The sequence below is a fragment of the Aspergillus pseudotamarii genome, assembly GCF_009193445.1.
Source record: "Aspergillus pseudotamarii strain CBS 117625 unplaced genomic scaffold BDV38scaffold_115, whole genome shotgun sequence".
Classification (NCBI taxonomy): domain Eukaryota; kingdom Fungi; phylum Ascomycota; class Eurotiomycetes; order Eurotiales; family Aspergillaceae; genus Aspergillus; species Aspergillus pseudotamarii.
The window spans coordinates 9795-34421 of record NW_022475129.1 but is presented as its reverse complement, the minus strand read 5'-3'; the positions used below and the strand labels follow the sequence as shown (position 1 = coordinate 34421).

Genomic DNA, 24627 nt, shown 5'->3' with positions numbered 1-24627 from the left:
CTCAAAGGGGTAATAGAGAAAATGCAATCAATCCGTTCCATCCGTCGAAGTTCAAATCAGTTTACAGCAGAACAGCAGCGAGACCGAAGACGGTCGCCAGACCGGCACCGGCGCCAACAGCTGCGCGCGAGCCACCGCTCGTGAAGAGAGGGACAGCGGGGGTGGTAGCAGAGCCGGTGGGGGAGACATCAGAGGGGCCGGAAGCAGAAGGAGCAGAAGCAGAAGGAGCAGGCGGGGCGTTGGTGGAAGCAGGCCGGGTGGAGTGAACCAGAGGCGTGGAGGAGATGACGATGCTGCTGCTGCTGGGGCGCTTGATGATGGAGCTGCTGCTAGGAGTAGCCTTGGAGCTGCTGGGGACGCTGGGGACGACGGGAATAACGGGAGAGCTGGGGGTAGAGCTGCCAACAGGGTTGACGCCAGTGGGAGTGCCAGCAGGGGGGGCGGTGCTGGAGCTGTAATTATGTGAGCTTGATGATCTATACGAGATGGAAGACGCCGATATAACATACCACTTGTTGCACTCAGTCACGGTGGAGGTGATGAGAGGACGAGTGGTGGTGTAGCCCTATTATCCGATCAGTATTATTCCACGATGGTGAGACTGAAGGACATCTGTGAGCATACAGCGGGGATGCTGATAGACTCGGTGGGAGAAACACCGATAGCATCAGTGGACTTAGGGCAGTAAGTGGCGGTTTCGGTGACAATAACAGTGCTCACTTCCTCGGCGACGACACCAGCGGCCACAGCGGCGAAAACAGCAGCGACGGAGAAACGCATTTTGTTGATTTGTTACTTTTTCTGTCCAAAGAATGGCGAATTGAAATTAGAGGTTGGTTATTTATTTTTGTCGTTGGACTTTCTCCCCGAAGGTAAAAGAGTGACGTGAAATAAAGAATGTACTCGGTAGAGACCGGAATAAATGGATAGTGACTGACTGACTTGGGGGTGGAAAAGGAGAGGAAGGAAGAGGAGAATAGAAGAAGGGAGCGAGAGAGACTAATTAATATAATAAATCGAGACAAAGGGGACTAGAGCAACTAACGTTTAATTACATCCTACTTCTGTACTAGTCGTCGACGGACAACCATCGATGGTGTCAAACGTGTACACAAACCGTGTGTGGCAATTACAACAGAGACGTCCCGGATTGGATGATCGATCCCGCGCACCATATCCACTCAGATCCACTATTATGCACACATCCAGGCACCAGGAACAAACCAAATCTACGGAGTAACCTACCCCCTTTTCCTTTCCAATTTTAATGTGCAGTGGTTTGTACTCCACGTTCTTCACCGCGTGTTCCTGGCAGGTAGTTCGTACATCGATACATACGGAGTACAAACGTATTAGCCCTGCTTGTTTGTTTGTTTGTTTGCTTGCTTGCCACTGTATGTTTTGAGGTTGAGAGCAACCTTACTCGAAGATCCTTTACTCCGTATCTCATATTGCTTTGTGAGACGAGTCAAGGCGACCAGGAGCTGACCGCAGCAAGGGTTCTTTCAAATCGCCCCCGCCCTCTTCAACTTCCTGACTGATCACCTCCTCTACCTAGGTTTGTACTGTACGGAGAACTCCGTACAATACTCCATATACATAACATAGTCAGCGAACCCAGTTCCCCCATACCCAACAGAGTTTTCTTATCCGCCCTGAGGATCATTGCCTGGTTCAGTGACCACCCTGGGGCCCAACTTTAAGATATGCTCTATCATTCGTTCAGCGGCACCCAATTACAACCCTGTCGACGACGCAATTATTGAGATTGCCCACCTGTTCTATTTTTTGCGTTGCTCGGATCCAGTCAGGGTTCGAAGCGTGAATGGACCGCAGGACCACAGGATCACAGGTATCAAGCACTTGTACATCGACAAAGCACTATCCAAACGTCACGTATCCAGGTTGCCATGAGCTGGCAAATTCACTGACGTCTCTGGTCAATATTTGTGGATCTTACTCATTCGCAATGACTTGTGTAGAGCGTAAGGTGCCCTGCAAGGCACAAATACACCCATGATCTGACCGATAGGGTGTTGCTCTCCGAAGAACCTCGATATGTGTGAAGATCATCCAGTCTAGATCCCAAGACTTTTTGAACTGTTGGATGGATTTTGAACAATGAGGGCAGAGAGGCTACTACTAGCTGTAAATATAACTCAAGATCGGCAGATTGACATTGACATTAGACTACTGCTAAGGACAAGGGTTCATTGCTAATAAAGACATCGGTGCCCTGGACATCCCAGATGATCGAGTCAAGACCGGGCTTTTCAAAATGAGAGGGCGAAAAAGACAATTAAAAATGCATTTCATAGTCATTATATGATCGATATTATATGATATTTTCCCTCAATCATATCGTCGTCGGCATATCCAGTATAACACAACCTCCAATCCGATCGTTCATTGCCCCAAAATGGATGGTGAACGGCGGGACACTTCAGCATCGCCCGGGAAAAGTCAGCAGAGCCGTCCTTTCCACGAGAACTGACAAGTTAAAACCTTTTCTTCATCTTGGATTTAGTTGTGTGAGAAAGAAAAAGGAAAAAAAGAAAAAAAGGCGGAAGTCGGGATCGGAGAGTCCATAAAAATAAGCGAGCGGAATGGAATAAGTATAGATCCGACCGCCGGAGATGCTAACCCGTAAATCGACTAGTGTGCTGCTTTCCGCGGGCAACGGTATCACCGCGCGGTTAGTTGTCCGATGATAGGACAGCATGCGGCGGTTATTCCTCCATTACTTCTCATTAAATTCCGATCTATTTCCTCTCTCCCCTCTTTTTGTTCTACTGTAAACCCGTCTTGTCTATTGTAAGGAAGTACGACAAGAGATTCAAAATGCTGAGCCGCTGTGGTCGCCAGGCTTTGCGATTGGTCCCGCGCCCGGGAAGCTCTTCCAGAGCTATCGCCATCACTACTCAACTCCGACCGGCTGCTCCCTGGTGCGTCTCCAGCTCAATCTCTCAGAGCCGGAGTGTGTCATCCTCCAGTCGCGATGGGCAGCAACATGTATGTGTTCTCTAAGTGCAATCGCTTCTAGACGATCAAACAAACGTGCGCAAATGTGCCAAAGTCTTATGCTAACGTCATCTCCGCAGTTGCTCTCCGCACACCTCGAGGAGGAAGACCCCACAATCTACAATATTCTCCAGAAGGTTAATTTTCCTCATTGCACAATTGTCTCACGGTTGTGAGTAGTAGTACTCATGTGTATTTGCAGGAGAAAAAACGTCAAAAGCACTTCATCAACCTGATCCCTTCAGAGAACTTCACTTCACAAGCGGTCCTTGATGCTCTCGGCAGTGTGATGCAAAGTCAGTCCACCATTCCAACCTATGTGCGCTGCTCCCCACTAATCAGCTACCAGACAAGTACTCAGAGGGTTATCCCGGTGCTAGATACTACGGAGGCAATGAACATATCGATGAGTCGGAGAGGTTATGTCAACAGCGTGCGCTGGAAACTTTTCGACTAAATCCGGAAGAATGGGGTGTGAATGTCCAACGTAAGCTTCCTCGGTTAGCTTCAAATATTAGAATCGTGGTTGATGATTGAACAGCACTTTCCGGCTCCCCCGCCAACTTGTACGCCATATCCGCCCTTCTCAACACGCATGACCGCCTGATGGGCCTGGACTTGCCTCATGGTGGTCACTTGTCACATGGTTATCAGACTCCCACTAAGAAGATCTCTTTCATCTCGAAATACTTTGAGACCCTTCCTTACCGCCTTGACGAGTCCACTGGTCTCATTGATTACGACGCCCTCGAGAAGCAGGCGTTGCTCTATCGTCCCAAGCTCATTATTGCCGGTACTTCAGCCTATAGTCGATTGATCGACTACCCTCGGATGCGCCAGATCGCAGACGCAGCTGGTGCATACCTTCTCAGTGACATGGCCCACATATCCGGACTGGTTGCTGCGGATGTACTTCCCTCGCCTTTCAGTCATTCCGATGTGGTAACAACGACTACTCACAAGTCCCTGCGTGGGCCCCGTGGTGCCATGATCTTCTACCGCAAGGGTATCCGCCGGACGGACAAGAAGGGCAATCAGGAGATGTATGACTTGGAGAATCCTATCAATGCCTCCGTCTTCCCGGGCCACCAGGGTGGCCCTCATAACCACACCATTACTGCTCTCGCAGTTGCACTGAAGCAGGCTCAATCAGCCGAGTTCAAGACTTACCAGGAAACCGTTTTAGCCAATGCTCAGGCACTGGCCGATCGACTTGGCAGCCCTCTCAGTAACGGGGGTCTGGGATACAACATTGTGTCTGGTGGAACGGATAACCACCTGGTCCTCGTGGATCTGAAGAACCGTGGCGTTGATGGAGCCCGTGTTGAACGTGTTCTAGAGCTCTGTGGCGTTGCTAGCAACAAGAACACCGTCCCGGGAGATCGGTCAGCCTTGAAGCCCGGTGGTCTCCGCTTGGGTACTCCTGCCATGACTACTCGTGGCTTCCAGCCCGAGGACTTCCGTCGCGTGGCCGATATCGTTGACCGCGCGGTCATCATCACCCAAAAGCTGGACAAGGCTGCCAAGGAGAGCGCTGCGGCTAAGGGCGTTAAGAACCCCAACACTGTCAAGGCCTTCCTGGAATATGTTGGTGAGGGCGAGGAGATTTCAGAGATTGTGCTCTTGCGGCAGGAAGTTGAGGACTGGGTGGGAACGTTCAGCCTTCCTTGGAAGGACGAGTAACCGGCTTTACTATGAAGAACTATGAAATAAGGCACTGATCGGGTCTAAATCAATTATCACGGGAGTTATATGAGCATTAACATTAACGTTTTCATTTTGCTATTTGATGTGTGTATGTACCATGTACCAATATTTATTCAAAGCCTCTTGAAACCTCCATGGCGGTATGCTGTAAGATTGAATGCAGCGGAAACACTTGCCTGTCGTGGGCAAGGGTCCCGGCTTGGCAGCCGTTGTCTCCCTGTTGATTTTTAATAACGTGGAGTTACTTCCGGCCTTGGGTATGTGCGTAGGAGAGAATGCAGTGATGTGAGTATCCCTGTTAAGCCCAAGCGCTAGCTCGAAGTTTACCGGTAAAACCCAATTTCTCCGCCTCGCCCAACAACACTTTGCAGTTTTCTCAAGCATTGCAGGCAAAGCAAACAGTCTCAAGCGATGGAAATCAGACAGGTAAGGAGTCCTCCAAAATCGTCTCCCTTAATCCAATACAATAATACTCATCTCCTTAGCTGTACATATACCCCATCAAATCCCTTCGTGAGGTAGCCGTTCCCGAGGCTGTCCTTACCAGCACCGGCTTTGAGTATGACCGACGTTTCATGCTCCTCAAGGTCAACCAGGGCGATGATGGTGTCGAAACCCTCCAGAATATGCATATACCGCATTTCCCCGAGATGAGTTTGTTCCTAACAGACATCGTATTCCCAACAGAGGGTGAAACCAATGGAAAGATCATTGTGACGTATCGTCCACCAGGCGTGAACGACAACGGTAATTCTCAGATCAAAACGTTAGAGGTACCGTTAGAACCAGATGTGCAGGGTTTGGAAGAGTTGACAGTTACAATGCATCAAAGTCCGACAAGGGGTTATCATATGGGTAGCAAATATAACGACTGGTTTAGCCAGTGTTTCGGGTACAAGGTGGTCCTTGTATACCTGGGCCCACATTGGAGGAGGGTCTTAGGGAGCTTCCCACCGGGTAAAAGCCAGATACATCGCGAACTGGTGACTCCACTTGTTTCTAAACGGTCGGTGGCCGTCTTAGCTCTTCTCAGCTTGCTTCTGAACGTTGGTGTGCCACTTGGGCAGAAAGAAATTAGCTCGTTCATCCTCCTTATCCTAGTGACTACAACCGTTGCTGTTCTCGTGACTCTTGGTGCTAATAGATACGGGGCTGTGACCGGTAAACGGAAGGAAGAAAGAATTACCTTTGCCGACACAGCACCATATCTTATGATATCGGAAACCTCGGTAGACAACGTGTCTGCCCGCTTAGCTGGCGATATGGCGATGGATCTGAGAAAAACCCGGCCAAACATTGTCATTTCGGGTGCTAGAACAGCTTTCGAGGAGGATTTCTGGGCGGAGCTCATGGTGGGAGAAAACATTCGACTTCTATTGACGGCGAATTGCATCCGATGCCAGAGCCTCAACGTTGACTATATGACAGGGAAAATGGGATCAGGAGACAGCGGCAATATTCTCAAGAAGCTGATGAAAGACCGGAGGGTAGACAAGGGCGCGAGGTTCTCGCCCGTGTTTGGAAGGTATGTGTTCCTAGACCGGAACTGCGAGAATGCCTCTATCCGAGTAGGAGAAGAGGTGACTGTATCCAGAAGGGTGGAGGAGCGGACAACATATGGTGAGCATAACCTGCTATTTGTGAACTGGTTTCATCGACATGTGCTTACTGATTATGTTCAGATTGGCCTGGTCTGACGAATTAAATTGTTATTTACGTGTACAGAGTAGTCATTCCCAATCTGTGTTTCGTGGCGACTAAGGTCGATATATAGAACCTAGATCTAAGCGCTTATCATCAGTTAGATTCGATATACTGTACTGTGAACGACTAGTTTTCCGTTACGATAGTTGCATTGAATGATGAGTAGTAATCAGACCCAGTGACGGCGCTAAGACATTCCGGCGTTGCATTATCAATCTCCCCTACCTTCAACCATCAACCATCACCTTTATTCATTATTGCGCAATCACAATGAGCGAATTCCCACCGTCGAATCTTCAGTCCCTTATCCGGGAGGTTTTTGAAATTCTCAAAGCGAAGCAGGAGACGATATCCGTTGTGGAGACGGTATGTCGTCATATTAGCCCCATAGTCCTTGCCGGCTTGCTAACCTTCCAGGCCGCCGGCGGACTCATTTCAGCAAGCCTGCTTTCTGTTTCCGGGGCGTCAGCTGTCTACAAGGGTGGATTGACTGTTAGTCTATCCAATAGTACCACCATTTTGCCCATACGTACATTGCAGTATAAAGATTAACATGACGATTGAGGTATACACCCTGGAATCTCGGATCGCCTTTGCCGGATGGACTCCAGCTCATCTGGAAAACTACAATGGCCCAACGCCCGCTATCGTGGCCCAAATGGCCGACCACGTTCGCCACACTCTCGGTTCCACCTATACGGTGAGTGAGAGTGGAACAGCCGGGCCGACCGGCGGGACGACGAGGAATCGCACTCCGTAGGAATTCTATTTGTGATTTGAAACATAAGAACATTAAGACCATGCTAATGACTCGCAGAGGCTACGTAGCTGTCGCAGTGTCGACTGCGCATGGAACGTACACACGAGAAGTGGAGACGGGCAGTGACAATCGGCAGAAGAACATGGTTACCTTTGCTGAAGAAAGTTTGAAGTTGTTGAGGGATATACTTGTTGGGAAGGCAAATCTATAGACCACTGGGACAATTTCCTGTCATTTGTTCTCTTATGATTAACGGAAGACGGATAGGACAGAATATCGTTCTTTTTTTATCGCATGGGACTCGCGACCCATGGTTTGAACTCAAACCCACTTTAGGGCCTTCATGCTGATAACTTGATCTTCATGTCGATACGTATCTAGTTGATCTAATATAATGACATGGATTGACTTCATTCTAGCGTCTTTCTGGAACATGGAACATGGAGCTGAGTAGGTGATGTGTAAGCCGGGATGCCTTATTTCTTGAGGTCATTAAGTTACTATTATATCGTCTCACAGCTTTATCTGGACACAGCCTTAATGACGCAGCTGAGCACCGCCACAATCCCCGTGACACCCCCACCAATTGTCATTGTTGAGTCTGACTAAAGTACTGAACGGCAATGATCTTTGGTGGAATGCAGAGTGGAAAATACTTGTACCCAAGAACAGTTCAAACCTAATCTTACTGGTCACTAGTTCGTTGGTTCTGCAGTCACGGTAAGACACTCGTGGAAAAGATCTTTTTTCAGTCTTCTTTCACTCCCACTACCAAGTATACTATACACCCCCTCCAACTTCACTTTACAGCCAGATTTTCTCCTTTCCTTAAAAGAATCCCTCTGGTCATTTGTCTCGGCAGATATATCCCGGTGACTTCGTGCTTTCCCTCGAACGGATTCGTCATCTGCCGCCCACATCGAGCCGATCAGGCGCCCATATATTCCCGCTCCCTACCGGGGTGTTTCCAGCCCACCAAGGGATTGGCACAATGGATACGACGATTCTTCGTCGCAAAGATACCACCAAGGGTCCTCCCTTGCGGATCTTATCATTAGGTATGCTCCCGGTTACAAAGAGGTTTGGATATAGATTTCCGGGCTAACAGGTCAGATGGTGGCGGCGTCCGCGGTTACTCGATGCTCATCATCCTCCAGGAACTTATGTATCGCGTGTACGTCGAATGCGAAGGCAAAGCCCCTCGTCGCGATGAAATTCCCAAACCCTGCGATCACTTTGATCTCATTGTCGGCACCGGCACCGGCGGCTTGATAGCTCTTATGCTGGGCCGTCTACGACTCGATCTTGAAACCTGCAAAGAAGTCTACGTACGCATGACCCGTAGGGTTTTCGAAACGGACAAGACCTTCGCTGGGATTCCTTTCCGGTCAACCTTATTTAAAGCCTCGAGATTGGAAGACGCTATTCGCGAGTGTGTACGCGAACACACCGTTTTCGAGGCCGAGGGAAATGATTTGTCGCCCGGCGCTCGCACATCTTTTGCCAACACACCATTCAGCCCCAACTCGATCCCCCAGCGTTCTGGTAGCCGTGCCAGTTTCAGCACCGCTGGTTCGCATTCTTCAAACCCCAGTCAGCGGAATTCAACGTTCATCAATGGTCTACGCTGGGGTAATCCAGATGCGCTGCTGTACGACAATCGGGAGTACCGCACGAAAACGTAAGCTCCCTCTCTCTCCCCCCGCTTCTTCCCCCCCCCCCCCCCCCCCCTCCTTTTTCCTTTGTTTTTTGGTTGTTGTTGTTGTTGTTGTTGTTGTTGTTGTTGTTGTGTATACTTTGAGCTAACATGCGATGTCAATAGGGCGGTCACAGCATTGTATAAGGGCACTACACGCAACGGATCCGCTGTACTCTTACGTTCTTACGACTCCCGGAAAGAACCCCCTCCAGAGTTTAACTGTACAATCTGGCAAGCTGGCCGGGCAACATCAGCCACTGGGCTTGCTTTTAAACCAATTCAGATTGGACAACATGTCTTCATCGACGAGGGTGCCGGCACCTATAACCCTGCGCCGCAGGTCCTGGATGAAGCGACAGTCAACGAGTGGCCCGGTCGCGAAGTTGGAGTGTTTATAAGCGTTGGTACAGGTAAACGTCCACCTGGTACGAACAATCGACAGCATGAGTGGTGGGAGGACTTCTTTGGCGATGCGCTGGGTACATTTGCAGAGGCGCGCCGTCGGCTGATCGCTAAGATCGAGGGCTGTGAAGATATCCACAAGGATATGCTCCGGGAGCATCTGGCCAAGCGTAACGTAGTTAAAGATAACTACTACCGCTTGAATGTCGAAGTGGGTGTGGGGGAGTTTGGTATGAACGAATGGAATCGATTGGCGGACATCAGCACCAACACTCGTCGCTACCTCACCAGGCCTGAAGTGAAGAAGCAAATTCTTGATGCCGGTGTTAAGTTTGCTAGAATCGAACGCATGCACCGTCGGGCGGCGGCGCATACGGCTGCTGGAAATGATATAACCAATTTCCCAGATGACAGTTCCATAACCCAAAGTCCAAGACTTTCTGTCGTGCCGCCTCCAATTCCAGATGCAGTGGAATTGCCTGCTGAGCTGCCAGGCGATTTTACCCTGCTCTCACCAGCAGGGCCGCCCCCACCCCCGATGAACGACGATGTACTCCCAGTTCATCCTGTCTCACAGGATACAGTTTTGCCAACACCGGCGCGGGGTTCAGTCAGTGATCTGAGCGACATCAGCCGACCCAGCTCACAACAACACGGGTCCCCGCGACGAAGCACGGATCATGTGCACGATGGCATGCCGCCACCAGTACCTCCAAAGACTCCTATCCCATACCCCAGTGAGTTGGGAGGCATTCCAATGCCCACTCCATTGGTAACTACGACAGGTCCTCTGGGGCACGGATCAAATGGAAAGATTCGACCGCCCTATCCAGTGGATGAGCTTCCACCTGTGGTCAACAAGCAGCGAAAACCAAGTTATCACGTGCGCTAGGTCTCTCTTCTGGCCTATTTTTTCAGTTCATTTTATTTATTTATTTTCCCTGGGATTTCCCGGTTTCCTTTGTTTGTTCAATTTGAACGTCACGAAGTATCCGCATGTTCTTGATGGGCGTCATGTATAATGAATGAGTGGGATTGTTTTCTCTGGATGCAGGGAGATCCATGGTTATATTAATTCTCTTTTTCTGCATTTTCCTCTTGATGATTTTTTTTCAAGGAACTTCCTTATGACTGTGATTGTGTTTCAAGTGTGATGATGATGAGCATTGTTATTATACCCTTTTAAGTTAATCTCGGATTGGTTCCGGAGGTTTAATCTTCAGCCAGTGGTTCTCTGGGAGTTCTAGACTCCGGTTGGGTTTCTCTTGTCATGAATCATGACTGACGCGTTCTAACTCGTACTTCAATGTAGTAAAAATTGAAACCTTCAGAGGAGGTAGTGCTGAAGAATAATTTCTGTTTTTCTGTGTTTATCCAGTTTAATATATATAGAAAGAGATTCGTCATTTTAATTTTTGTATATTGAATGATAGTGGGTCACGCTGCTCTCCCACCCGCACCACCACTACCCAGCCTCTCTCTTTCTTACTTGCTTCCCTCCATACGAGTTTTCTTATTTGTTCCCTGGGCTCTGACAATCTTTCTTCTTCTCGCACCCGGAATTTTCTTTTGTTCTTTTGCCCATTTTCCTCATGCATGTCCTTTGCAGTAAACTCTGACACATTCCCCGGCACCTATCAACCACGCATTCCATCCCTCTATCTAACCTTCGAAGCGCCCAATCGAAACCCTTAGCGCCGCCACCACGAGTCGCTTTCATGGAGTAGCGCTCGTTTCGCGCTGGTATTATTTTTAATCGACTATTCATATATATTATCGTGTACATACAACCTCAACGCAGATAATAGACACACTGCTGGCAGTGTTCATGCGCGCTTCCGGTTACACATGGATTTCTCAACTCTCGAGGCTCGCTCCGATTCAGGAAGCGGTCGACCGGCTTCCTACAAAGCCATCGGTATTTCTTTAGCGGTCGCGTCGGGTCTATTCATCGGCGTTTCGTTCGTACTCAAAAAGACCGGTCTACTGAGGGCCAACGTCAAATACAATGAGGAGGCCGGCGAGGGGTACGGATATCTGAAGAACTTCTATTGGTGGGCTGGTATGACGCTGATGATAATCGGGGAACTTTGCAACTTCGTCGCTTACGCCTTCGTTGATGCGATTTTGGTGACTCCGTTGGGTGCGCTGTCAGTCGTGGTAACGACGATCCTATCTGCCATCTTCCTCAAGGAACGGCTGAGTTTCGTCGGTAAGGTCGGCTGTTTTACCTGCATTCTCGGCTCTGTTATCATTGCCATGAATGCGCCTGAGCAGTCATCCGTAAGCAACATCCAGGAAATGCAGAAATATGTTATTGCCCCCGGGTTTTTGTCGTACGCTGGGGTTATCATCGTGGGCAGCATCATCACGGCTGTATGGGCTGGGCCTCGATACGGAAAGAAGAGCATGTTCGTCTACATTAGTATCTGCAGTTCTATTGGTGGATTAAGCGTGGTCGCTACGCAGGGACTGGGAGCGGCAATTTTGGCACAGATCAACGGGGAATCGCAGTTCAAGCATTGGTTTCTCTACGTCTTGTTTGTGTTCGTCGTGGCGACTTTATTGACAGAAATCATTTATCTTAATGTTTGTCCCCATCCAATTTCCCTTTTCCTTCTTGGCTTCTTCTGTTTTCTTTGACTATTTACTAACGCTGTCCAGAAAGCGTTGAACATCTTCAATGCCGCCCTGGTCACTCCTACCTATTACGTCTTTTTCACCAGCGCCACGATTATAACTTCGGCAATTCTCTTCCGAGGCTTCAAAGGGACCGGCATGCAGATCGCTACAGTCATCCTGGGCTTTTTGCAGATCTGCGCCGGTGTTGTCTTACTGCAGCTCTCCAAGTCCGCCAAAGACGTCCCCGACTCCGCTGTCTTCAAAGGCGACCTCGACCAGATCCGTGAGGTGGCCACACAGGAAGAGCCAGAGACAGAGCCCAAGGCCGATTCTATCCGTGGCGCTGCCGCTATTATTCGTAGGATATCAACAGCCCGCCGTACAATGGAGGCGGAGGAGGCACGACGCTATATAAGAGAACGACAAGATGATAAGTTACACCCGCCTGCAGAGAATGAGATCATCGAGTGGGATGGATTGCGCCGGCGCAAGACTGTCCTCGGTGAAGGACCAACGATGACCCGGAGTGGAACTCGCACGCCGTCAGTCAGGAGGCCGCTCCCCCCATTGGGAATGTCCCGGTTTCCGGATGAATCAGAGCGCCCCAATACCAGGCAAAGTGGCCATTCTTTCTTAGATGAAATTCGAATGCGGTCACCGAGTCATTCATGGCAGCCAATTCGAGACCATGACCCCAGCCAACCGGCGGCTCTAGCACCTATGTCGTCGATCCATAGCAGAAAAGTCGACACAAGTTATCCTGGACCACCTCGAAGTGACACACCTCAATCTATAACATGGGCAGAAGAACCCCCTGAACCTCCAGCACATGGCTCTAAACGCCAATTTTCATTCCATGCTTTCCACCGACCCAAATCTGACGTGCCTAAGTCGCCTCGGGGCATGTTACGGAAAGGCCATGAGCGTAAACCCACGGAGGAGGAACGCTTAGGGCTGGTCCGAGGGGACTCAGGCGACGATATTGATGAGAAATTGGATCGTATATATTCGAATGACAGTACAGAGGACGAATTGCCGTCAGGTACGCATACGTTTGCCGCAGCGCCGTCATATCAGGAACATCGCTTTCACCCAGTTGAGGCCAGCCCACAGCGGCCGTCCCGGCTTATACGGAATCCACTACCGCCATTGCCAGACGAACCGCCTCTAGAGCCTTACACTCAGGTCGAGCTTGGTTTGCCAAGCTACCGCCGCATGTCTGACGCAAGCGCAGGGTCGCTGTCGTCGGGTCCAAGCAGAGGTTGGGAACAAGGAGGATGGCGACGGCCTTAGGGCGATGGTGAGACAAGGGGTGGGTCAAAGGGCGCTTTTATGTAGACATGCTTGTATGATAATGATAACGATGTATATAACATAACGACTTCATTCATGAGGGTATTACAATACATAGACCTTGAAACTCCGTAAACCATATCAGATGCCAGTAAAAGACAGAACACTCCTTTGCCCCTTTGGCATGATATCCATCGCAAACTTAGCCTCAGACAACCGCTTCCCAGCCTCGATACTCTCCAGGGCCCTATGTACAGTATTATAATCAGTATCAACAACATCCCACGTCCCAACGCCGGAAAGATAAAATACCATTCAATGAAAACGACCTTGATCCCCTTCCACCCACCCCGCAAGATCTCCTTCTGTAACTTTGAAACCGCAAGTCCCCCACCAGCGCCCATCCCAGGCCCCGCATTAGGCCTCGCAACAATAACATGGGAGACCTTTCTCGAAAGGGACAGCGAAATTGCAGCACCATGCATGGTGAGGAGCCGTTTCAAATAGTGATCCGAGACCCTTGGATGATAAGTGCTGTTAATATAAACCGTAACGCCCTTAAAAACCTGCGGTACATCCTTGACCTCAATCGATAATGGTGACGGCGACGACACCAACTCATCCAAAGAACTAATTGACGCATTCACCCCCAAACCAGCGACTTTTGAAGCCTTCAACTTCCTCTGGGATGATTCCCCGTCCTTTCCTGAGTCTGACACACCCCTAGGCCGCTTTCCCACGCGCATCATGGACCGGATATCCTGCTGCCCTGGATCCCTCAACTCCCCCCGATTCGTATGAGCCCATACCCACTCCCCTTTCTCTTCTTTGCGAAGGGATGTAACATCCCCGAGGGAATCCGTACAGTCACCCGATACGGAATTGAACTGTCGAGCCAGTTTCTCTTCTCTTGTTCGACGCCAGGCGGTTCCTGTCGAGGAATCGGCCCGTTGGTGGCCCGTGGCGCTGCTATTCCAGGGATCAAAGGAGAGGTGGTTTTGCGGGGTTGGTGTTGTTTTCTTTTGTGGGGGTTGATTTGTGTTGGACATTTTCTGTTTTTCTTTCTTTTTTTTTTTTTTTTTTTTTTTTTCGAGGTTTTTTTTCTCTGGATGTTTGAGGGTGTGGTTTTGTTGGAGGATCAAAAATGTCCGGGTCGATTATACCATGGTTCGGTGTTGATGTTTTGCTGTTTTAGGCTAGCTTTGCTTCGCTTTGGGTTTGGTATGCGTTTTAGTGGTTGGGATGGCTCTGAGTTTTAGACGTGAAAAATAATAGCATTGCGTCATGGCAGAACAAATAAGTCGTAGATAAGTCTATGGGAGTATGTACATATATATGAGAGAAACCAATTAATGAAAAAAAGAATTTACCACACATCCTCCTGCCACTTGTTCCTTCTCTTCATTCTCGTCCTCCACTCATTCGCCTCATCCTGACCCTTCACACTCACTACCCCCGCAACAGCCTTCTCGACCTCCCTTGCCATCTCCGCCTTTCCACAGATATAGAAGTTGGCTCCCTCGTCGATCAATCGGTAAACATCGTCGCCAACTTCTGAGATCTTATCCTGGACGTATTGCTTCTTGCCCTCACGCGAGTACGCGGTGACGATGCGCAACTTCTCTCCCAGCACACTCGTCATCTCTTCCAGCTCATCCCGATAGATGAAGTCCTCATCAGGTCTCCGACAACCGAAGATAAGGAGCATTTTGCCGACCTCCTTTCCGATCTGCTGGAGCTGTCGACGCTCGGCGATGAATGCTCGGAACGGCGCCAGACCTGTGCCGGCCGCAACCATGATAAGCGGGCACTTGGCTAGAGTGGGGAGCTTGAATTTACTCTTACGGAGGTGCGAGAGCACCTTTCCGCCTTGTAGGGAATCGCTGGGTCCGTTGAGATGATATGTGAGTCCTTCTGGGTGAGGAGCTGAGCGGAGGTTCTCCGAGACAGCGAGCAGGTAGTTGGACGTAACGCCGTGGATCAGCTCGTCTCCATTCTCGGGAACGGGGCTTGTCGAGACGACAACTGTGATGGAGGCCTTGCGCGGGGAGATTACACTGCTGGATGAGATAGAGTAGTATCGTGGTTGCATGAGAGTGAGTGTTTCAACGAGGTATGATAGGGGAATGTTCCATGTGTCAGTGCTGGCTTGTTGCAACAGTCGGCCGAGGTTAACATAGTTCTTGTTGATAAATGCAGCATAGCCGGCCTTATCTTGACCGAGTTGCTGGAGATATGCTTTTGCGTCCGGAGTCGGGGCGAACTGTGCCAGCCCCAGAACATTGTCCCGATTCACGGGACCGCAGACTTCGAGATAGTAACGGAAGAGAGTTGCTACGGTGGTTGGGGATGGAACCCTAATTTTCGTGGTGGAGTCAAGCGACTTGATGCTAATAGGCACGTCGCGCCGCGATGAGAGGCCCAGGACTTGAAGGAGACGCTCCACCTCGGAGTCAGGGTTTCCGGGCCAGATGGCAAGATGATCACCGGTCTTGTATGTGAACTCCGGTTGGCTGGTGAGATCCAGATCGATGTGGAGGCAGTGTCGGTTAGAGGAGTTGAACAGCTCCCGAGAAGCGGAGATGGCCAAGGGCCGGACGGGCGAGCACTGAGCCTTGAGGGAACCTCCGTCTGGCTCTCCATTATGCAGGTCAATTGGCTCCAACGATTCGTCCTCTTGTACCGATAAGGTGGGGATGTACTGGACCTCATGTTCCTGGAAGCCCAGGCCCTTCAGTACAGCAAACAGGCTCTCCTTCCAGGTCATGAAGTCCTCCTGGGTAGCACCTTCGGCATCATCAGCCTTTCCGACCGGCATCACTGCTTTTGCGCCTAGTTTATCAAGCGCCTCCACCACGACGTCGACGACGCGGTTATAGTACTTATAGTTCCGATTTCCCAGACCGAAGGCAAAGTACCTTACGGACGACAACAGTTGCCCCTGATCCTTGGTCTTGTTAACCCAATCCCATAACTCCGCCGTGTTATCACTGGGATCTCCCTCGCCATAGGTGGATAGGAAGAACCCGACCAGCTTTGACTGTGGAACCTCAGCAATCGTTTCGGGGTCATAATCGGACAGGTCTGCCGTCATGGCGCTCAGGCCGAATCGCAACGAGATCTCTCTCGCCAGACGGTTAGCAAAACCCTCGGCGGTGCCGGACTGGGAGCCCCAGAAGACGACCATGTCTTTGTTCGACTCTTCCAATTTCTTGGCGATGTTTCGGGTTTCTTTTGTGGCGGAACCGGCGGCACCTCCATTCTTGAGCTGTGGTCGTTCGTAAACGAGATGTTGGTATGGGTCAGGCTGGTCCCAGAGGTAGCCTCGAGAGAGATAGGTGGCGGCTGCCACGGAGAAGATGGTCAGAGCCGAGTAGTCAGCAATTCCGGTGGGAGTGAGAGTTTTGGAAAGCTCTTGTAGAGCCTCCGGGGGGATGTTGAGGGGCAGAGGCCACGGGGGCGTCATGGTGTGTCTGTATGGTGTGACAGTAGTAGTGCAATTGATGGAAGAATATGAAGTTCAGTGGCTTTGAGAGTCGTGCGAGTCAACCGGAGGGAAAATAAAGTGAGTGATGGAAGCCTGGGGCTTATATACATTTGTGAAGAAGGGGTCCTGATAGACTGGGAGTAGAGAGGCACAAAAACTACCGAAATAGGGAAAAGCGACAAGACTCGGAAGCAGAATCCCTAATCGAGACATGTCGGTCTTTGATCGTCTTTTTTAGACTCCACATCTCAAAAGTCAGATGGAACCCGGTCGGACGGGCGACATTTCTCGATCCAGCAAATCTTAGGGCCAGGTAATCACCCACGGTCCAACGTTTAAAACAGAGTTTCAACATCTGGGGAAACCGCTGGTGTGGATCCTATTGGGGAACGTGGAGAAACGGGGAATATTCGAATTAAGATTCAAAGCAGCTGGGGGAAAGGAAAGAACGGGGAAATATTCCCTCGCGGGGAATATTGCTTCTTCTAGAGGGGTTCACCTTTACGGTTATATCAAATTATGTCCTTACATTTTTATGGTTCAATCACTCGAGAACGCACGGGGCAGAAAGTGGCCACCATATTCGCTGGCCAACGCGCGGGGTAGTCGATAAATCATGTCGTAAAATAGACTAGCCCATTGCTTGTTCTATAGCATCTGCAACGACTTACATCACAATTTCATGGGTCCCGATATTGAGTGGATATACAGATGGTGATCAATAACCTACAGAAAACCTAACTTTCAGCGCAGAGTATCTTGCTCGTTATAATCCCCGGGGAATACGTTGCACCCAGAGCCGAGAATTTATTTGCAGCTTGTACTGTGTATAACAATAAACCAGACTTGTCTGAAGCATAGATTGAAAGTCCATCCTAAAATTTGCTAATAGCTAAGGCCGACTAGTTTTTCACACCTGCCCAAGGTGACTGATATATAATTGAAAGCTATATCTAGCTCCCATGCCCATCAATGCAACAAGAGGATATTATATATTTATACGCTGTAATGTCTATGCCAGGATAAGAAAGTCCAAATGGATAAAAAAAACAAAACCGGAAAATCGTGAATATTTTAGCCTGCTCATGCCTCCTGCAAATTGCGTCTCCACACCTTAACCGGCATATCTCCCAAGATCAGATTCATGGTCTCCAGCCGCTTCAGCTCCCATCCGGGATACGGCAGTGCAAAACCATACCGATGTACCAGTGTAGCCAAGATCTTAGTCTGCTCCAAATAAGAGATGTTCCGACCAATGCAGGATCTCGCACCCGCCGAGAATGCGATCAAGTATGGCTGAAGAGCCTTGCCTTCTTCCCCTAGCCACCGTTCAGGGATGTATTGGTCGGCCTTGGGGAAGACGCTCTCATCACGGTGTGCCACATATGCGGACATGCTAACCGACGTGTTGCCGGGAACCCATTCACCCAGGATTTCCATACCCTCTGGTGGAGTTTCACGAGGAAGCCCGTGCGAGGTTGGTGGAAAGATGCGAAGCGATTCATCCAAGCATGCGCGGAGATACGGGAGGTGCTTCACTTTGTCGTAGGGGGCGACGATCTCATCCACGTCCAGCACGGCATCAATCTCCTCTTGAAGCTTTTTCAAGCTCTGTGGGTTCCGAAGAAGCTGATACATGACGTTCGCGATGGCGATAGCGGTTGTAACACTGCCAGCGTTCATCATGATGTTCATCTCAGCCACAATCTCACCCCATTCCAAGTTGTTGGCTCGGCCGTTCTTGTCTTCCATCATCGCCTGGAAGAAGTCTTCGAGCTTTTCACCTGCTTCATACCGACGCAGGCGGTTCATTGACCGGCGCCACACGATGTTCTCCCAGTTGTCTGAAGAATTCTGCATCCGATTGAAGAATGGTATTACGTTAACCATCTTGTTAAGGGCCGGATACCATTCATAGTTCCACAGAATGAGCGACTGCTTGCGAGCAGTGGGGTAGAGGGCCTCACGGAGGTTGACCTCATATGTGGAACCGTCCTTTCTCTCAGCAATACAAACATCGCTTCCCGAGTCCAAGAAGCCAAGCTTTTCCGAGAGTCCAATATCAGCGATTGCATCAAGAGTGAAGAAATTGGTCCAAGCTCGGAAGTCAACTGTAAGATCCTTCGGATCCGGTGCCATTTTGCCCGCTGCCACGGCAGCCGAGGGTGGTGCCGTGCATACTTTGTCGAAATGTGCAACAACTTTCTCGACCTTATCACTGACTTTGTGCTCCCATGTCTCCAAGTTCTTGAGCGCATATGCGGACGAGAGGACCTTACGCTTCCGGGCGTGATCAGGCTTATCGACCACATCAGCAAGATGATAGTGCGTGCCAGCCGTCACAATATAGGAGGGATCCTTGATGCACTTGGTGTTGTGTCCATAGATATCCTTGATGGCACGTACATCACCGTACGATAGCATATTGGGTCCGGTTCGAATGACGGGCTTGGTTCTGTGTAGTTCCTGAAGCTCTTTGGAGCGGAACCCTCTCGATGCTAAAATCATGAAAGGTACCGCAGACATCCCAGAGAAGGGATTCAGGTTGGAGTATTTTCGAAGCCCTAATGATGTCAATAGGATGTCTCAAGTTGGTATGGGGAAAAAGTCTTGTCAAACACATACCCTTGGGGTCCCGGATGTACTCTACCCATGGAAAGACAACAAAATACAGAAGGGAAAAGAACCCCAGCGAAAGCGCATACGGAGCGATCGATAGAGCGGACCACATATTGTGCTTGATGGTCTATCCCTCAAGACAAGTAGACAATCTGCGATTCAAATGAAGAGAAAAGTTGAGAAGAATATTTTCCTGCTTGTCCACCCATTGTGATACACGAAGCCAGATACTTATATCCAACAGAAACCAAGGAACCAGAGGCAACGGAGCCGTGAAGCGCTTCTGGCGATCGTAAAATGTTACTTTCCATGGGGAACGATGTCCTACACTCGGGGTAAACTTCCCATCGTGATCAAGTTGAAGGGGGGTTGCACGTGCGGGAAATATTTCCCTTTTTTATTTTTATTTTCTTTTCCACCCTCCCAGTCATGTGCCAATCGCGATAGGGTATACGAAATCGTGGGGCTCCATCTGGACTTCAACCGAACGTCACTACTACTCCGCATATTCCTCCTGTGGACTCTCGCCCAAAGGGCCAAGGGGCGGCTACTGCTCAGTTCGTGTCATTGGATTTGGCAGTATCACTAAGTAGAATCCCATGCTGCACGGCATTTGACGCAATAACCTTTAAGGGTACTGGACAAATGATGGGCCGGATATACGCTATCAAGGGCCGCAGAGCCTGGAGTAGCCCTTGGGGCAACTTCGGGTCTGGGGGAGCCCACATCGGCATTTCTCTGCCCCATGGAACGCGACGGAACCTGGGGGCAATACCCGTGGTGGGTGAATTCAATGCATTGGCGTGAGGGGAAATATCTACTATATGAATGTTGTTGTTTGCAGTACTTAGTGGGTAGACTGGTAAGTGGTAGGCGGGTTGATTGCACAATTCTTCATTCCGTGTCACTTTGCCTAGCTTTCAATTTTCTCTGATGTCACGTTATCCTTTGTCTTGATATGTTTCATACCTCAATTGATCTTATTACACGGTGATGCAATCGATAATGGATTCTGATTCACTGAAAAATTCCGATAATAAAGCGGAGATCTTCCACAATGAGGACCTGACCTCAATAGGCTTGGATGACTCCATTGAGGAAACGAACCCCGGAAAGGCAGTATGGCTGATTGTCTGTGCGGTGTCTATGGGTGGCTTTCTATTCGGTAAGTGTCCTGTGGTCTAATGATGTAGCCTGTTTATGTGAAATTCCACTAATTGAATGACTCGCCAGGCTATGACACGGGGGTCATATCTGCCGTTCTCGTCAATCTGGGGTCGGACTTGGGGAAGCCACTCAGCTCCAATGAACAAGAATTGGTTACATCCATCACCTCTGGAGGCGCTCTGATAGGCTCAGTAGCGGCGGGCATGACGGCCGACAAGTACGGCCGCAAACTTGCCATTTACGTAGGCTTATTATCTTCGTCATAGGAAGCATAATTCAAGCAGCCGCATACTCACTCCCCCAGATGACTGTTGGCCGCCTCGTTGTGGGCTTCGGCGTCGGCGAGGCTGCGATGATTGTCCCATTGTACATTGGAGAAATGGCCCCGGCACGGTTTCGTGGCCGCCTCATAGTCTTTGACAATATATGTGTCACTTTCGGTCAGCTTGTCTCATACGCACTCGGCGCCGCGTTTACGAATGTGGCTTCTGGGTGGAGATACATGGTGGGCCTCGGCACTGTACCTGCTTTGTTGCTTGTTGTGATGATGCCATTTTGCCCTGAGACGCCTCGTCAGTTGGTCCTACATGGTCGACTGGAAGAGGCTAAGTGTGTGATTGCGAAGATATTCCCACGAGCCACTGACCAACAGGTCGATGCGAAGGCGAGAGTGATCCGACATTCAATTGAAGAAGCCACCGCATCGATTTCTAATAAGAGCCTTGTATGGCAGATGAGACAGCTCTTTACTGTTGGTCAGAATGTGCGAGCTCTCATAACTGCTTGCGCCGTCATGGCGGGTAGGTGAAGCCACGGTTCTCATCCTTTAGGTCACCAGCTAATAGCCGGGCAGTATCCCAGCTAGGAGGCTTCAATACGCTTATGTACTATAGCTCCACGCTTTTTTCGATGGTTGGGTTTGACAAGCCCACGGTCGTGTCAATCGTGGTTGGAGCCACTAACTTTATATTTGGATTCCCAAACTTCATCTTCATTGACCGCCTCGGCCGACGGCGGATGCTCCTGGTCACTATCCTTGGAATGGCAAGCATCTTTTCAGAAATAGAACCTCTACATTGAAAAAGAGATCATGCTAATCGTGAGTAGTGCCTGTCATTGGTGGTTGCCTCCGTAGCCTTCCACTGGATTCCAGTGAACCATGACCTCACGGCCGTTGAGACGCGTGAGATGGGCTGGCCTAATATCTTGCTTCTCGTATCTCTCATCGTGTATATTGCCTTCTACGCAGCAGGGGTGGCCCCGATCTCTTGGGTAGGGACGGAATTTTTACCTCTCGAAGTTCGTGCATTGGGGACCATGATGAACAGTGTAACCTGCTGGGGCTGCAACATCATTATATCGTCAACCTTCCTGTCGATGATGAAGGGAATGACCCCTAGTGGAGCCTTTGGTTTCTACGCTGGAATATGTTTTCTTGGATTTATCTTTGCAATTTTCTGCTATGCAGAGGTTCATAACATGCCCCTCGAGTCTGTCCGTGAGATTTATAACCATGGATTTGGAGTCAAGTATGCACGAAAGGTGCAGAAAGAACTTCTCGAAGCTAGAATCTCAGAGGAGAGCACGGCGTGATGCACCGGAGCGTCCGTCCTACTATACCGCGCCTTGGGTAGCCAGCTGACGGCTTACCCATACGTTGAATCCCTTTTTGAGGGCTTATGATTCATGGCTATTTAGAGGTTTAGATGTCTAGAGAGATCCGCTGGAGTTAGACACTTGCTGGATGCAGGGATTCCGGGTCATTGCTTTTACTTCGTATATAGATGTAGCATAGGGTAGATAGCATGCAATGCAGTTCTCCGAGATGAAAATCCCTGCCCTAGCCTATGACGCTGCACAGGACCAGATTAAACTATACATGAGCCATGCAGTGTAGATTCCTGGATCACGAGTATGCAATGATTAAGCCTGTATTGACAGACAGCAGCAGCAGTTGAATGTCGATGGAAGTTGACATCCAGCCTACGATACACATTGACATACAGATATACACATGTACCTGTATACATATATATATATATATATATATGTACTGTACGTACATACTACATGTATATAGATTTGTTCAATTCATTGACCATGGATCAAGTACAACAGCGACGCAGAATCTATCTCGACAACAACCCACGTATGTATCAATTCATCTCGACGAACAAGGCGAAATCCTACGGCCCCCAATTGTCAGGCTGCTCCCTCCCCCTCAAGGCACCTATCTTGCTCCTCATGTCTCATGTGTACCCATATCTCTACATACAGTAACATCATCGACCAACGCACATGACACAGTCGCGTCGCACACAACATTCCAGAGCTCCACCAAATCACGAACGACATCCCCATCGACGCGACACAAATGACGGTGAGTGAGAGCGGTCAACCAAGAAAGGCGTGCTGACAGATCCCAACGAGGAAAGGATTGACAAATCGATCTAGTTCGGAATGGGCAGGAGTCCGTATCATAAAACACCTCGTCATCATCGTTCGGTATGCTGGTGTCTATTGCTTTTTTTTTTTTGTTTTATTCCTAATTGATTTATTGAAAACATAAATGATAGTAAATTTTGGTTTCTTGGTCTGGATCATTTGAGGGAAAGCTTAATACGTGGGTGCTCGATTGCTACGTCATTTATTTCCTCTCTCTCTCTTTCTCTCTCTTCCTTTTTGATTTTCCTCGTGGCGTCTGACAAGTTTGAGGCGCTGCCTTAGTGAAGGCATGCTACTTATAGTTATATTTATACATGCATACATATATGTTAAAAGTCTATTTTTTTTTTCATTTTCTCTTCTTTTGGTATATGGACTGCATGATCGATTTCCCAGATGTATATGATCTTGGTACACGAAGAGACTTACATGACCCCGAGACATGTCCAAGCTGAACACAATTGAAAAAGCGATTGAGAACAGACCGACTGGTGACCCCCGCGCACTACTTTCACTAGTCGTGGTTTCTGCTCGGTTCTGCATTGGAGATCGCGGGTCCATGCGCCGATTTCATCTATGTAATTTTACCTGCGGTATTGTGGCAAATGCCTCTTCATTTCAGATATGATTGTATCTATTTGATATTTATAGGGGAAAAAAAAATAGAAAAGAAAATAAAAAGAAAAAAAGTGATCTGGAAATTTAAAAGAAGAAATAATAAAAAAAAAAAGAAACTAAAAGAAAAAGGAAAAATGGGAAAGAAATGATAATGGACCCCCAATACCCAAAGCCAAATAGTAAAGGAAAAGACAAAAAGTAGAAGTTAGTCCGATTCGTTCTCCTTCTCCCCTCCCACCAAACAGTAAAGTACATGTACCTACTATGTAAGCCCGTTCCAAAAATACCCCAAGACAGGCGATCCTGGTCTACACTCGCATATGCACCACGGGTCGCTGCAGCTGAAACCCGGATCCCGTCGAGTTAGAGGGGAAACGGCCCAGGCCCTAGATGACACTAAAAAGATGGATCCATCCGCACTCAGCAAGGGAGGGAAATTGGGTAAAATAACTTAGTTGGGGTCTGTCCTTGCGAATCTGCGGTCAGACCTTAGTACTTCAACAGTAGTACTAGTACTACGTATTGACCAGGTCTTCTATCCGGCTGGGGGAGGGGATGTAGTTTTGATTTCATTTGATTTTTCTTTTCTTCGGGATGGTACAAGAAGTACGGTGCTAAAGAGGGGAAAAAAAGAACTAAAGTAGTAGTATATTTGGGTAGTTTACGACCTAGCAGAGAGTAGTATACTAACTATTCGTTGACAACATTTTATCTCCGAATTAAATCACACACCGAGGAGGAGGGGAGAGGGAATGATAGGAGGGGAGTTGGTCCAACACATCTTTCTCTCAAGTCTCTCTCTCTTTCCTTTTAATTGATTAAGATTTGATTAAAATAGTAATAATTATCGGAGAGGTAAGTAATTTATTTTCGGACCAGAAAACCAGAGTAAAAGACTTGCTGACGGTTCACAGCGTCAACGGTGTCCCCGTGTCGTGACTGACGTGGTCGCTCCCTCAGCCAGTCGATCGCATCCGCTCATCCACTCGGCCTGTGCAGAAATCCTTCCTTCCACCAATAATGACAACCTTCTTCCCTTCTTATTCCACTTTCCTTTTTTTTTTTTTTTTTTTTTTTTTTTTT

General features: G+C 49.0%; 11 protein-coding genes across 11 annotated transcripts in view; 7 read left to right on the top strand and 4 right to left on the bottom strand.

Annotated features, from left to right (window-relative positions):
* Positions 1–61: 61 nt before the first annotated feature.
* On the bottom strand, positions 62–780 carry BDV38DRAFT_288803 (putative GPI anchored protein; the record flags this gene model as incomplete). The annotated part of the gene is made up of 3 exons (XM_032061103.1): positions 62–452; positions 510–565; positions 625–780. The coding sequence occupies 3 exons, from the start codon at positions 778–780 to the stop codon at positions 62–64; spliced, it is 603 nt and encodes a 200-aa protein (XP_031907390.1).
* Positions 781–2754: 1974 nt separating this feature from the next.
* Positions 2755–5076, top strand: BDV38DRAFT_264742 (serine hydroxymethyltransferase). The gene is made up of 4 exons (XM_032056304.1): positions 2755–3012; positions 3202–3317; positions 3371–3508; positions 3563–5076. Exons 1-4 carry the CDS (start codon positions 2999–3001, stop codon positions 4702–4704), a joined length of 1410 nt encoding a protein of 469 aa, XP_031907389.1. The 5' UTR covers positions 2755–2998; the 3' UTR covers positions 4705–5076.
* BDV38DRAFT_25275 (MOSC domain protein) lies at positions 4923–6684 on the top strand. Its single transcript, XM_032055172.1, has 3 exons — positions 4923–5154; positions 5214–6348; positions 6411–6684. The coding sequence occupies exons 1-3, from the start codon at positions 5140–5142 to the stop codon at positions 6431–6433; spliced, it is 1173 nt and encodes a 390-aa protein (XP_031907388.1). The 5' UTR covers positions 4923–5139; the 3' UTR covers positions 6434–6684.
* On the top strand, positions 6569–7793 carry BDV38DRAFT_25219 (CinA family protein). The gene is made up of 4 exons (XM_032055091.1): positions 6569–6798; positions 6850–6924; positions 6980–7188; positions 7250–7793. Exons 1-4 carry the CDS (start codon positions 6703–6705, stop codon positions 7401–7403), a joined length of 534 nt encoding a protein of 177 aa, XP_031907387.1. The 5' UTR covers positions 6569–6702; the 3' UTR covers positions 7404–7793.
* BDV38DRAFT_25253 (putative Patatin-like serine hydrolase) lies at positions 7794–10496 on the top strand. The gene is made up of 3 exons (XM_032055137.1): positions 7794–8250; positions 8306–8873; positions 9015–10496. The coding sequence occupies exons 1-3, from the start codon at positions 8184–8186 to the stop codon at positions 10183–10185; spliced, it is 1806 nt and encodes a 601-aa protein (XP_031907386.1). The 5' UTR covers positions 7794–8183; the 3' UTR covers positions 10186–10496.
* A 520-nt stretch (positions 10497–11016) lies between these two features.
* BDV38DRAFT_25207 (DUF803 domain membrane protein) lies at positions 11017–13304 on the top strand. The gene is made up of 2 exons (XM_032055082.1): positions 11017–11882; positions 11958–13304. The coding sequence occupies exons 1-2, from the start codon at positions 11142–11144 to the stop codon at positions 13206–13208; spliced, it is 1992 nt and encodes a 663-aa protein (XP_031907385.1). The 5' UTR covers positions 11017–11141; the 3' UTR covers positions 13209–13304.
* A 45-nt stretch (positions 13305–13349) lies between these two features.
* On the bottom strand, positions 13350–14257 carry BDV38DRAFT_290376 (uncharacterized protein; the record flags this gene model as incomplete). The annotated part of the gene is made up of 2 exons (XM_032061465.1): positions 13350–13455; positions 13521–14257. The coding sequence occupies 2 exons, from the start codon at positions 14255–14257 to the stop codon at positions 13350–13352; spliced, it is 843 nt and encodes a 280-aa protein (XP_031907384.1).
* A 290-nt stretch (positions 14258–14547) lies between these two features.
* BDV38DRAFT_264718 (NADPH cytochrome P450 oxidoreductase family protein) lies at positions 14548–16906 on the bottom strand. The gene has a single exon (XM_032056303.1). It carries the CDS (start codon positions 16672–16674, stop codon positions 14575–14577), a length of 2100 nt encoding a protein of 699 aa, XP_031907383.1. The 5' UTR covers positions 16675–16906; the 3' UTR covers positions 14548–14574.
* Positions 16907–17778: 872 nt separating this feature from the next.
* On the bottom strand, positions 17779–19426 carry BDV38DRAFT_276042 (cytochrome P450; the record flags this gene model as incomplete). Its single annotated transcript, XM_032058142.1, has 2 exons — positions 17779–19259; positions 19321–19426. The coding sequence occupies 2 exons, from the start codon at positions 19424–19426 to the stop codon at positions 17779–17781; spliced, it is 1587 nt and encodes a 528-aa protein (XP_031907382.1).
* An 893-nt stretch (positions 19427–20319) lies between these two features.
* On the top strand, positions 20320–22074 carry BDV38DRAFT_288794 (myo-inositol transporter; the record flags this gene model as incomplete). The annotated part of the gene is made up of 5 exons (XM_032061102.1): positions 20320–20479; positions 20548–20723; positions 20786–21281; positions 21335–21507; positions 21589–22074. The coding sequence occupies 5 exons, from the start codon at positions 20320–20322 to the stop codon at positions 22072–22074; spliced, it is 1491 nt and encodes a 496-aa protein (XP_031907381.1).
* A 2391-nt stretch (positions 22075–24465) lies between these two features.
* Positions 24466–24627, top strand: part of BDV38DRAFT_25151 (uncharacterized protein) — a 762-nt gene continuing 600 nt past the window's right edge. Inside the window, exon 1 of the mRNA XM_032055049.1 lies at positions 24466–24627. This exon is cut by the window's right edge and continues 600 nt beyond it. Within this exon, the coding sequence (XP_031907380.1) occupies positions 24565–24627 (63 nt within the window). The 5' untranslated portion in view covers positions 24466–24564.

Excerpts from the sequence above, each read along its gene's own strand:
- BDV38DRAFT_264742 (XM_032056304.1), top strand. Across the intron at positions 3,318-3,370 it reads TCTCGGCAGTGTGATGCAAA|ACAAGTACTCAGAGGGTTAT; the intron begins GTCAGTCCACCA and ends ATCAGCTACCAG. Across the intron at positions 3,509-3,562 it reads ATGGGGTGTGAATGTCCAAC|CACTTTCCGGCTCCCCCGCC; the intron begins GTAAGCTTCCTC and ends ATGATTGAACAG.
- BDV38DRAFT_264718 (XM_032056303.1), bottom strand. The coding sequence starts at position 16,674 with ATGACGCCCCCGTGGCCTCTGCCCCTCAACATCCCCCCGGAGGCTCTA.
- BDV38DRAFT_25253 (XM_032055137.1), top strand. The coding sequence starts at position 8,184 with ATGGATACGACGATTCTTCGTCGCAAAGATACCACCAAGGGTCCTCCC. Across the intron at positions 8,251-8,305 it reads CTTGCGGATCTTATCATTAG|ATGGTGGCGGCGTCCGCGGT; the intron begins GTATGCTCCCGG and ends CTAACAGGTCAG. Across the intron at positions 8,874-9,014 it reads CGGGAGTACCGCACGAAAAC|GGCGGTCACAGCATTGTATA; the intron begins GTAAGCTCCCTC and ends CGATGTCAATAG.
- BDV38DRAFT_25275 (XM_032055172.1), top strand. Across the intron at positions 6,349-6,410 it reads GGAGGAGCGGACAACATATG|ATTGGCCTGGTCTGACGAAT; the intron begins GTGAGCATAACC and ends GATTATGTTCAG.
- BDV38DRAFT_25207 (XM_032055082.1), top strand. The coding sequence starts at position 11,142 with ATGGATTTCTCAACTCTCGAGGCTCGCTCCGATTCAGGAAGCGGTCGA. Across the intron at positions 11,883-11,957 it reads CAGAAATCATTTATCTTAAT|AAAGCGTTGAACATCTTCAA; the intron begins GTTTGTCCCCAT and ends AACGCTGTCCAG.
- BDV38DRAFT_25219 (XM_032055091.1), top strand. The coding sequence starts at position 6,703 with ATGAGCGAATTCCCACCGTCGAATCTTCAGTCCCTTATCCGGGAGGTT. Across the intron at positions 6,799-6,849 it reads CGATATCCGTTGTGGAGACG|GCCGCCGGCGGACTCATTTC; the intron begins GTATGTCGTCAT and ends CTAACCTTCCAG. Across the intron at positions 7,189-7,249 it reads ACGACGAGGAATCGCACTCC|AGGCTACGTAGCTGTCGCAG; the intron begins GTAGGAATTCTA and ends AATGACTCGCAG.